Source organism: Dromaius novaehollandiae, chromosome 3, assembly GCF_036370855.1.
Source record: "Dromaius novaehollandiae isolate bDroNov1 chromosome 3, bDroNov1.hap1, whole genome shotgun sequence".
In the NCBI taxonomy this organism is placed as follows: domain Eukaryota; kingdom Metazoa; phylum Chordata; class Aves; order Casuariiformes; family Dromaiidae; genus Dromaius; species Dromaius novaehollandiae.
Window position 1 is genome coordinate 32582876 of NC_088100.1, and position 12951 is coordinate 32595826.

The 12951-nt window shown below is 36.6% G+C and overlaps 1 protein-coding gene across 3 annotated transcripts in view; it reads right to left on the bottom strand.

Annotated features, from left to right (window-relative positions):
• Window positions 1-12951, bottom strand: part of LMBRD1 (LMBR1 domain containing 1) — an 88334-nt gene that overhangs the window by 43889 nt on the left and 31494 nt on the right. For all 3 annotated transcript variants that reach the window (XM_026095882.2, XM_026095881.2, XM_026095880.2), the window contains one exon: window positions 11137-11210. In XM_026095882.2, coding sequence (XP_025951667.1) covers window positions 11137-11210 — 74 coding nt within the window. The remainder of the gene's footprint in view (window positions 1-11136; window positions 11211-12951) is intronic.

A 12951-nucleotide genomic window follows, 5' to 3' on the forward strand; every position in this document is an offset into this window, starting at 1 on the left:
ACATGCACCAACACAGGCTCAGTAGCATTGCCTGTAAAAGGAGCTAGGACTGCAGCTTTCTTCCTTGATATTGTACCTTTTTTTTTCTGTGCACCATGACTTCATGGTTTTGAAAAAATGACTTGACACTACAAATAAGTGCCTGCTACAGAAGAGTAGCTGACTAAAAACACTCTGCTTCTGGCCATTTTTACATACTATCATTGTAAAGATTAAACCAGAATGAGAAACTAATTTCTAGAACATTGTTATACACAGCAATAAGTAACAGTTTGAGGGGGTTGTGTGAACAAATATCAAAAGCAAAGGAAAGCCTCTGAAATGCATCTGAAGATGGTAGACCATTCCATTGATGGTTTCTGCAAAATTTCATTCCATTGATGGTTTCTGTAAAGTTTCTTTCCATACAGGTGGAATACAGTAATCCTTTGTTATGTTAACTAGTAAAACTTCAGTTCATTCTTGGCAAGTTTCAGAATCCGATCTTTAGTTGCTATAAGAACACGTCAATTTTAAAGACAGTGGAAAACCCAAAGCACAGAATGGACTGACTTTACTGAACATGTCAGTTCACTTTGGCATTTCCTGTGCCATCTATTGCATACAACATGAATACTGCCCTGAATACCTGTTTACTCATTTCTGTAACTCATCACTACAGTATGTTGCTGCCTTACAACATATTCACCTTTATCTTTTTTAAAGATGTTCAAGTCTATCTTAGAGTCAGAGATAAGCATTCTAAAATAGTGAGATCAGTAAGTGAACAAAAAAATGCAGCTGAGATTTATAAGATGCAGAAAAATACAGCATTTGAAGACAGTAGCCTTTGCACTACAGCAAGCTGTGCAGCTATGTACAGCTGTGTGTGCAGCAAGCTTTGTACTTGCTGAACACTGTTCACCTAGCTGTCAAAGTTATAACTCAGTTACAATACTAAACATGGCAAGTGAGCATGATGACAGCTATCTTCCACATAATTCCATCTCCTTTCCAGAAGGAACGTTTAGCTACCAAAAGAGTAATACTTTCCAACTAATCTCTAAAAATCTCAAAGTACAAAACTATCTTTGACCAGCAGTTTGATCTCTACAGCACTCAAAGTGCAGTAGACTTCAGGCTGTTAATATACAGAACATTGTTTTAGTATTTTGATTATTTCCTGCTTCATGGAGAAGCAAACACAGCAATCTTAAATACAAAAGAAGTGCAGTTATTTAAGAAATAACGTTAAAGTGAACAAGTCATAGTGACATTGAACGCTACCAACTTGTAGTTTTCTCAAGTGTTTGAGACCTACTTAGAAAATTGGCAGTAAACTAGTGCTTTTAAGGTTAGATTACAGGAAACTTTAAGGCTTTCTTCCTTTCAGTAAGAAAACTTCAAGAAAAATAAATTATACTCTGGACAAAAATTGGGCATGAAAACGTCATTAAGTCTGTCTGTAGACAAACTGAGCTTTGTAATGCCTTCTCTCTCAGGGTGGAGAAAAAGTCACCACTTTAGTTTCATAAGAGATCAAATAACACTTTAATTTTTCCCAAAACATTTAAGACAATTATAGTCATTCTTCAAGGACATGCTAAATGTGATGTACAAGATGACTCAAAAATTAATCTGCCTATCATTGCACAAGTAATATATTACTCTGCCTTGAATTCAAATAGCAATCTGGAGCTGACAACTATTGCATTAATACCTAAGGCAATGTAAAACACATTAATGAAAGAATAGATGCAAACTACATCTGTGAAACCACTTTTAAAAAAGCACTGCAGTCCTAATTCATCATTTTACTGTTATACTCCATTTATAGACATGGAAAGCTGTCAGTATAAATCAAGGTCATGGATTTGCAGAGCCCCCTGAGGATCACTTGTTCACATTTCTTACAAAACAATTCTAAATGTAATGTGTTGTAGTTCAGTATTATGCATTATACAACAGCAAGATAAAATACTTCAATACCACAAAATTTAGAAAAACTACTCATTCTAGATTACACTGAAAATTGACTAATATTGTTTGAATTTGTTTCTTGATGCATTTCATGTAACAATTGCATATACTTTGAAAAGTGATATCTAAGTTTGTCCATATCAATGGCAGGAACACATCTGTCATGTAAAAAAGCTGCAAGAGACTTCAACTACGCTTTTGACAAAAAACCTACTTTGTCCCTGAAAGTTATTTAGAATATATACACCTTTCCTAGTTGCATCTTCCTCCCCTTCCCAGGGTCTTCAAACATTGACGCAAGAAAGGAATATCTAAATGCATTCAGCAAGAAAATATACCATATAAGTTGAATTTTAGCGTTATAGTCTAGAAGACCATGCTGATGGCAGTGAGGATCAATTAAAGATTAATCACAAGAAGCTACAGCTTCTGTAAACACACATACTTTGAGAAGGCTTCACATCCATTCACATAAGCATGCAACTTTATTTCTTGCACAAACAAGTTCAAGAAAAAAAATTCAAAGTGATTAGTATTGTTTAGATTACAAGTATTAAATGCTTTCAGAAAAGCCATATTCTCCCCTTGCTCAAGTTTTCACTGCACTTATTAACATTACCATCTTCTGGCACAGAACAAAGGAAAAATAAGCTATATACGCATACAGTCTTGCAAGAATTTAGTTCTTGGTGTGTAGTATCTTCAGAAAAGTAGGTAGTTTCATGTTCTGTTTTCACAAAGTGTTGTCCAAATAACTTGCATTGCCTGAATGCACTTTTGGAACATTAGTTCCACTGTAGTGAATTAACAGATGAGTTTCTAATAAAATCATTTTCCACACAAATGAACTGCTGTGACAGAGCAAACCTTTCCAGCATGACTTAAGTGATGTTTTAACAGCAAAACTAATATCATGGAGTTAAATGAAGACTCATTCCTTCCACCCTCAACCACCTACCCCTCATGCTTTTCACTGGTTAAAACTAAGTTTAGGTCAAGAGTACATCTTGCCACAAGGTACAGAACAGTAGCTGCCACTCCCTCAGTACCATTACTAAAATCCAGCAGGTCCATACTGTAGATGTCAGCGTGGATTACATTTGGCTTCCTGATGAGATTTTGAAAATGCACACAGATCTACAATGAGATGCAAGTACATTACAACTATATAGTAGTGCCAAGAACTGAAGGCCAAAGTGGGAGCAGTTACTTTGAAAAAGGTTTAGTTAGAAAGTGTTCTTCAGAATTGGCTACTCATTTTGAGAGTTCACACATCAGTGCTATGCATGCATTGCTCAAACTTGCTTTCAGAATTTTCTAAAATGTTAAAGAAATACAAATAAGGTATAGCAGTATCCATCTAACCTGTTAGTATACTTGATTTTCAGGCATAAGTCATGCTGGTAAACTATATAGTCTCCTGCTTCACACTTCCAGCTGAGAAGTTTCTTCTGTTCCTAAACTGTAAGTTAGCTACACTTTTTTCCCTCCACAAACCTTTAAGTTTTCAGAAAATTTCCAAACAATATTCAGTTTTGTACCCACTTCCTAATTAAACAAGTACCTTAGAAAAGCTGCTCATTGCAATAGCTATAATGAAAACTAGAAACAAAACTAATAGAACAAAGTTTACTAGGGCAAGTAACATGCAAATTTTCTCAAATTACATAGCTATAGACTTTAAATAAGTGAGAAGCTTGTCAACTACAAATAAGATATCTGCTCCAGCTTACCCTCACACATCTTCAAAGAATTTAGCCTAGAGCTAGGCACATCTCCTTTAGAATAAAGTATCAGAAGCTCCATATTTTTCTGTGGAAACCCAACGCTATTGAGAAAAGGCTCAGACAAGAACAATACACATCCCACAGCCAGACGCTTATTGGTCCACAGAAGTTAGAGTTGCCACACTCTGCAGAACAACCACAAGTGTCATCACACAGAAAGCTAAATAGAAAAAGCCAATTTAGTTTCCTCTTAAAATGTTAAGATCACTTTTCTTACCACTCCTTTATTCCTCCTCCATTTTCCTTATATCTCATTTTCCCATTTCAATGGCATGATATTAAGCAATGCCACAAAACATTTAATTTGCTTCTTGTTCAAATATTAGCTGTTGACTTCAGAAGATACTTCATAGCAAGTGCAAAATTTAAATCCAAATCTTCTTCTGAGCATAATTCTTGCTTTTAACCAAGCATATCCACACAAGACATACCATCTGCTGTATTAAGTCACCATTAAACACAGCTTTAAGGGGAAGCCCTAACCTTCCCCAGAAGAAGCAACTTTTACATTATTTGAGCTAGTTATTTCTATTTTGCTACCCTGCCAATGCTTTAACCCCAGGAATGCTTTCAGCTTTGATATGTTACCTTAATCCCTCCCAAAATTTATAACTAATACTTACATAACAGAATATAGAAATAACAGAAGTTGAAAAGTTCAAGAACTTTTTGCGACCAAATCAAACTTGATTTCTTTAGCATCTTCAGCCTTAACAGCATATTTGATGCTACCCCATTCAGAATTTGGGGTAGAGCCCACAACTCAGTGATAACATTTTGTATTGCCAGAAAGCATGGAAAAAAGCTCTTCTCCCTGTGCATTACTGAGTCAAATTCAGTGGACTAATTTTAATGTTTGATAACACAGGAAGTGGAAAAAAGGTAAACTGATACCACAACAACCCCACAAAATTGAAGCATCTACCTTTCCACTATACTCAGTAACACATTAAGTCCTCAACTGTCTGCAACTCTAATCCAGAATGCTGTTTCATTAACCTCACCCTCCCCAAAGTGTCACAGTGTAAGACTGGTCTGATGACACGTAAGTCTGTTCTTTGCTGCCTGAATAGACTTCACTTTAAAGTAATACATTAAATCAACAGTTACTTAAGAGGCCTAGAATACTGCATCGATGTTGATAGTACTCTTTAAAAATAGATTTTAACTGGATTAATCATTGTGGTAAATTTGTTAGTTCTATAATTTCAGTTGTAGCCATTTACAATCTATGTAAAGAAGAACACTGAACTCCCCACACACACACACTCCTGTAGAAACATAAGAATATACTTTCAGAGAACAAGTGTAGAACCATCACACATGCAAAAGTGAGCTTTTGCACTCAGCATCTACTCACATTCAAGGCTGCCTGGTACAATGCCTTTCTCTCCACCTTCTCAGTATTATACATTACCACACTGCAGAACTGCAATTTTAGAATAGCCATAATTTAATTCTTTACACTCAAGGCCATGCACAACACAAACTAGTATTGTTAACATAAGTTTGACTAATCACAGAATGGATACATTGCATTCCAAGCAACCTAAAGAGAATCTACTGCATTAGTCTGTTTCACAGTAGCCTCTCTACTTTGATTTAATCTCTAATTCTAGCATAAATCTGCAACCAGTGCAGCCAAAGGCACAGTATTGCTATTCACTTTTAGTGATCTGTGTTAAAAGGAAGGTAGGCTTCAATGTAAAACCAATCTTAGCATCAGAATTTATTGTAATGCAGCAAATACTTTCGTAAAGATTCTAACACAGCACTAACTACTGCTCTGCATATTGCACATACTAACTTTCAATAAATGTCCATTTAGAACACAAGATTTTCTCTAGAGTAAAGACAAGTAGAAAGATCAAATATGGCTGTTCTTAGCTTTTAAAACAGCATTGTTTTCCTGTAACAGTGCATCTGTTGATATACATGTATTGGCAAAAGAACAGACTGAAGATTTGCAGAAGTTAGGGGAACATAAAAATAGTCATATTTATACTGAAAATTCTCAACTCTAGCTAGGATGATACAAAAATCTGAGACCACTTGTGTTCAGAAGCAAGCAAACTCAGATACCACACATTATGTACCCATCTCCTCTGCCCTTTTCTTCCCACCTGCTAAGCATTTGTAAAGAAATTTGAAATAGGTGTTTTTATTCTTATTTTCAGCTTTACAAAAGGGATATTCCCTTCTTATACTTCAAACACTACTACCAATCAAACAACTCTTTGGTAATTAGAGTGCAAAGGCCTACCACCTTTAGGAACCAGGACAAACAGCTCTAAGCCTGCAGAAGGTTGTCTGAAATATACAGGAACCTAATCACTTGTCAGATGTCTAAGGTCACAGGCAGTCATTACACTATTTGATTAAAGCACAAAGGCTAGATGCATCACTAGGTTAAAGAGTGCATCAGAGTTGCCTGAGCACTGATGCTTTGTTTCATCAAAAAAGAACCCAAACCTGTGACAAACTAGGCAAAGAGATGAACCAGGAAGCTACCAATAGAATGAAACAGAACAATTGCTTTTTTCCAAGACTATATTTCTCCTCTCAACTAGAGAGATGACTAATCCAAACTTGTACAGGGTCAGCAGCTATACTATAGCTAACTATCCCAAAATCTCTCCTTGAAGTCTAGGAAAAATTGACAGTCTAGGAACTGTCAACTACTACTGAAGTTGCCTTTGCATTTAATTGTATTCCTGGAAAAAGCACAGGCAAAGCTAGAAGCTATAACTCAGCTACATGGCATACCTATTGCCAAGATCATAGTTTGTATTGTCTGAAAAGTGATTAACTTAACACAGTAGCACTGCTCATGCTGTTACAGGTGGAAGTAGCTTGCATATGAAAGTCTGACCATCACTGACAGTGGGCAAAAGGTTGTAAAAATGCCAGAGCATAAAAAAATCTGTTCTCCCTTAAACTTTAAAGATATAGACAATGAAATGCACTTATAGAAGGCATATAACACATTTGTATCTTGACCTACCCATGTATTAAAACTGACTCGCTGTTTGGCATAAGATTGCTAACTCGCCAGTCAAAAAAGCAGAGGTGGGCAAAAGTGATCTGTATAAGCTCATTCCTAATACTTACAGGAAAGAGATCCTCCATTCCTCCCACCCTGTCTTAATCACAACTGTCAAACAAAACCAATAGTTTGAGGTGTAAAATTTAGCAGTTAAAGTAAGCAGTAATGAAAAGCTCCAAGCATTTTGCATGGAGAGCTCAGTCCCCATAGTACTCTCAGTGAAAAGTTAGCTTAGGAAACTTAGTAATTAAGACATTAAGACTACTATTTTAGTTCATGTTTGATGTTTACCCTCATTTACAACCCAGCATCTGTACAAGTCTTAAAAAGAGAAAGACTAAAGCAACAGCAACAGCACTGAGTAAAGTATTCTTTACATCCAAGAAGCCACAAAGATGACATACAACACACTGAAACTGAGTGTTATAAACAGAAGTTATGCATTTCCAAGCTCAATTAGTTTTGGGAACAGAAGCATATTGTGATTCTGAGCTGAACAGTATCTAGAAACAGTTTGTGCTAAAAAAAATGAAATTCAGTGGGGGTAATAAGGAAGTAACACTTGGAGGTGTTATTGAATTTATTGCTAAAGTGTTGTTTGAAACATGTTTTGTTTCACTTTTACATTAGTACAGTGACAGCTAGCATGATGCTTAGAACATAGAACTGATTAAGGAATACAGTAACCAAAGACTACACTATGAAATCTACCATAAGACATTGATTAAACAAGTATACTGCCCAAATTTGTTTCAGCTTTCAGTTTTAGAGAAAAATGTGGAAGTATAGCAAGGTAACAATAAAAGCACACTACAATTAAAAGCATTTAACGCGATTAAAACATCTGAATAATCTGGAGACATTGATTGTCCATATTTTGGCAGTACCATCTGCTTTCCCATTAAGATGTTACCATCTCTTTGACCTTATAGAGCAGCATGGATGTCACTGAGGCACAAAAGAACTTGCCAAAGAGACATTAGCTCCTAATGGAAGCACAGGCCTGTGAGCAAGCCTAAGGCTCACAGTTGCATGCCTCAATGGGGTATGTTTACATAGACATAGTTAATGCAGAACAGTACTGATGAACAAGCCTTCCCTTTTAAGACTTTTTTGTATTCCACTGTGGGATATTAGCAAGCCTATTTTCAATGCCTAGTTCTTTTTGAATTAACTATTAAGTATTACAAGTTGAAGTGCTACCTAGTGAAGCAGGCACAGAATGCTAACAGCAACATTCAAGATCACTAACTTCAGTTTATAAAACTGGACTTTGACAATGCTTAAATTTACTCTCCCACGCTGCAGATGCTCAGAGATGCCAATCCCATGCAGAACACAGGCATCAAGTATGTGATTAACTTTAATTTTCAAGTGGACATCAGAAACCAGGCATCTGTCTCCTAGGTTCTATCACAACAGAGTTTTCTAGACAAAAAGCTGCTTACATCTTTCAGCTTCAGTGCTCCAACAGGTTTAAAGGTTCTCAGGTTAAACATTAGGTCTTCTCTTTAGTCACTTCTGCTACAAGAGCACTTCAAGGAGTCCCCACTAGGTCAGTGTGAAGAGGGGGAATGTCTCACTCCACAGGAATTAGAATAATTTTACTACTTTGGATACATGGTTTCTAAAAAAAGAAAATCAAGTATTTGGCCTGTCCAGGACTTCACTGATAAAACTAAAGTTATCCCAGAACTGTAATTAAAGTCAGTTAGCAGCAGCTGAAGATCAGTATTAAAAATAGCAGATGTTTTTCAGTAAATTTGTTCAGTAGCTTCTCAGAGATGACACTGAGCATTATATTACATATTACACTTGCATGTTTATCTGAGTGACGAAACTTTCAAATACACTTTGCAGCACATTTGAGTGAAGAAAGCTCTATGTTCTAGCTCATTTCAGGTTTGCTCATACTTGGTGTCAGCAAGGAAGAGTTTAACCAGTGTCAGAATGAGGGGAAAAAAGTTAGTCTCATTTGACAGACTTATGCTCTCACATATATACATACCTGCATCATTGAAGTTACCTTCAAAAAACAGGAAAAACTTGTTTCTACACAGCATAGAGTACAGACTGATATGACACATACCGCTTATTTTAGTCCATATTCTACTTACAGAAAGCAGTTATGTTTCAGTCCTATACTTACCATCAGGAAAGTTTTGATGATGCAATACAAGTTTGTCACTGACTGAAGTGTACATAGCCTTGCATTCTAGATGTTTACTAGCAGTTATACAAAACATACTTCAGTAGCAGTACGCAAGTTTTAAACTGTAGAACACACACTGCTATTCTCCTGGCTAATGAGTTCATTCTTTATTCTAGCCTCATGAGGGTTAAAACACATCTGCTCTACAATAATGTAGTGGAACAACAGATTTTTCTTAAATTTGTTTCTCTTAATTATAAAGTTGATACAGCCAAGTGAAGGTCTGGATTTTTTTTGGCCAGGACATCTCAATGTCAACAAAATAGCCCAAATGATCTAGAGGCCCATGTTAATCACAAAAAGGCAGAAGTAATAAAACTTAATATGATTCAGTTCAAGATAAAGCCCATGGTCAATGGAGCTGAGAGCAATTCTGCTCACCTTTGATACTTACTAGCTGCTCAGCTCAATTGCTCTCCTGTTCTTTGGAGCCTGATCTCTGAGCTGTCAAAGTTCAGACACCTACATTTAGGAATCTGTACTGTATAGACTCCCACAATCCTGCTGTCACTTATGCCAGCAGAGTCACTATTATAAAGAGACAAAATTGTTAGTTACACTTGTTACCAGATTTGGACTTGTTTCTTACAGTCAAAAGGTAGTATTTAGCAGACACTCTTTACCCTCTTACCCAGCTATAGCTAAACAGTCTTCCTTCTTCTGCCCCTTGTTCTAGAATAATTTTGTCCATTTTCTCTTTGCCTGACAAACTTCTCCAAAACATCTTCTTGACTACCAATGGCTTAAAGCATCTTTTATTGTATGAAGTACTGTTAGAGCCACTTACAATTCACTAGCAAAGCTACATGGGAACAGCTCTACTATATTAGAGCCAGACTGCAATAGAAAAGAAAAAACTATTTTAGCAAGGACATGTAAAAGCTAACACCTATCAAGAACACTGACTTCTCAAAAGCACTAAAACTTTGCGTGCAGTTAACTGACAGGCTTTAAGAACTTCATCTTATGTTACAAGATTTTTTTTTAACCTTGATAGGGACAACTTAAGACATATATAAACAGGTTGTTATAGTGACCAAAAAAGGAACAGATGGAAAAGCAAGTGACTACACAATATCAGATGTCAAACAATCTCAAGTCCCAGTTTCATAAGAAATACATAGAATAAGCCATCATATGAAGATGAGTTGCAAGCAAAGAGCAACAGACAATAGGGTTAAAATAGTTGCTTTCCCTCGCATACTAAAACAAGAATTAAGCAGTAGAACTAAAAATAGTCTTACTCATATGATTCACGATCAGTTACAGAATATACATCATATTTCTGAAGCCTTTGGAGCTACAGTAATAACTGCAGTAGTTTAGCTGCATGCCTAAGACTGACAATATCCCTTGGACTTTAAAAACAGGTTGTTAAACTGCTTCAAACTCAGTTTGCTTAATTTTACCACTCTGATTTTAAGCCATACACTGCTGAAGATGTTGCAGATTCTTCATACTCTAAACTGAATCCTGACATGCAAAGATATTTACCTTAAGTCAAATTCTAGAATTACAGAACTGTGAAGCAATGACATCTGTTAAGACATTGCTGTTTCATTCGTTAAATGAAGAACAGGTTCCCCCCACCACAAAAATAGAACAATTCTTATGATTAAGAACATTTTTGCCTATTTCACTGCATAGAGTTATTCTGCCAAATTCAGTTTTGATTGAAAAGCTCTGTAAAGATAAAAGCTCATTGCAGAAGTTGTAGTATAGTTATATTCAGTATCTTAGTCTGACCAGATTAAGTCCAAGTTATACCATATTTCAACACAAAAGAGTAATACTTGGTTCTCCACTGCTGGATTGAGAAAGACCTACAGGCAGGAGAGACAGTGAATGTTTTGCAACCCATAATAAATAGTGTGGCCTTTCCTTGCAGGAATACATTGAAACTAAAATCTAAACTGTGTTTAAGTACTGAAGCAGTGGATCTTTAACTTGCAGTTAAAAAGCTATTCCTCTCATTCTGTAAGCTTAGTAGTATTGTAAAATATGAAGAAGTTCTAAGACTTCATGTTTATAAGATGAAGCTACTTAATACAAGGCCAGTCTTCTATATAAGTGTAGTCTGATAATCACAAGCATCATGAATAAAGAGCTGAAATATATGCATCGCAACTTACTGTGTAAGTGATGGCTGCCAACATTCCAATCACAGTCAAGGAACTAATGGAAAATGAAAGAGCAGTCAAGCCATCTGCAAAATAAAAGCAAGGCCTGTTGAAAATTCCCATAGGAGAGGTACAAAAAACATTCCTTCCTAGTAGATATACTTAATAGTTAAATTCATTAGGCTTAAGAAAAAACAATCTAGAACTGCAACTACTGATTAATTGATAAGACAATTCAAATAAAGCTTGTATTTCATAGTACGTACAGAGGCTACATAGCATTTCTCAAGAAAGGCATGGTATGTCTGGAATTTCCTCCAAGTAGTCCAAGTAGCAAGCTGCACTTCACATCATTACTAAGCAACTCTAAAATCATCTACCATCAGCAATGGCAGTCCAATCTCCAGTCCCTCTTTATCACCAGCAGAACTCCTCAACTTCCAAGTGATAGAACACAGGGATTTAAGAACTGATAAAAAGCTACAAGTCACCCTACAGAAGAAAGGGCAATCTGCTAGTTTAGCTCCATGTACTGATTCACCATGCTCTCTTCAACCAGCTCCAGCAGCCACTAGTGGCAGGGAGAAGGGAAGCAAGACTGGATTTCCCATGACAGCTAGTCACTGCCATAGCCTAGATGTAAGTGAACAGACTTGCTCTCCCAGATAGGCATTCCACTGTAATAGTGCAACATAACAGAAGACTGTAGAGGAGCTTACTGTACAGATTAAAATTGCTACAGAAAGATGGAACCACTAAGTGACAAAATCCTCAGCAAGAAAACCAATGTCCATAACACACTGACTACCTACTACATTGACACTTTTGTTGATACCACAGAAGTCTTTGATTAAAGATTACTTTACTGGGACTAAGAAGCACACAGAAGCTTGGAGAGAAGATACAAGTGTAATAGACTTCCTCCTGCCCCTCTATAAGGCTAGCATGTATTATTAGAATTAAGGACCCCTACATTATAGCAACCATACCAACTCAGATGAAAAAAATCCATTTAGCATTGCTTTCTGCAAGCCAGTAGCAGATCCTCCTCCAATGGAGGAAAGAAAACAGAAATCTCTACACTAGAATTTTGCAGATGCTGCATTCAGACAAGTGATTGAATACCTCTTGATAAGCCTAACTGTCTAATGTCTCTTCAGGACTTATTTCTGACCTCCACAGGATTCTGATAATAGCTTCCACAATTCAAGCATGCATTGTGAAAGGACCTTTTTTTTCATTTATCTGCTGCTATTTTATAACAAAGTGGATCAGGCAAGCATGGATCTCAGACAACCAAACATGCTATAGACCACAGGCCTCAGCTTGAATCTGACCACATATCTGAGAAGAAACTAGAAAGTGTTAGACTAGGTCAGGAGACTGAAGAGTTGTCATTTCTAGGGTGATAGCAAGGTTGTGGTAGGACAGCAGAAAAACCTGTTAAACTCATCCCTGAAGGCAAACTCCTTGAATCTTCCTGCACAGTTTTGTGCAAAAGCCCTAACCTTACCTTGCAGAACACAGCTCAGCAGGTCTCCTTGAACTTTCCATTAGTTTGACAGCAGCATGCTAACACTAGTCATTATAGAAGTTAACTTTAAGAAATCAGTTTCATGTTTGTATCCATTCATAGTAATAAAACCGATCCACTGTTTAGTATTCTCTCCCACATCCTCCCCTCCCCCTAGTTCAAGGATTTTTAAGCCCAGTGACTTTTTTTTAAACTCGCACCAGAATTAGCAAGCATTCATTCTTTTTTTTTCCCCCCAGATCATGGCATTGAGCATTCACAGCATTAAGACAAGGAAGAGTAAGTGTGTCAAA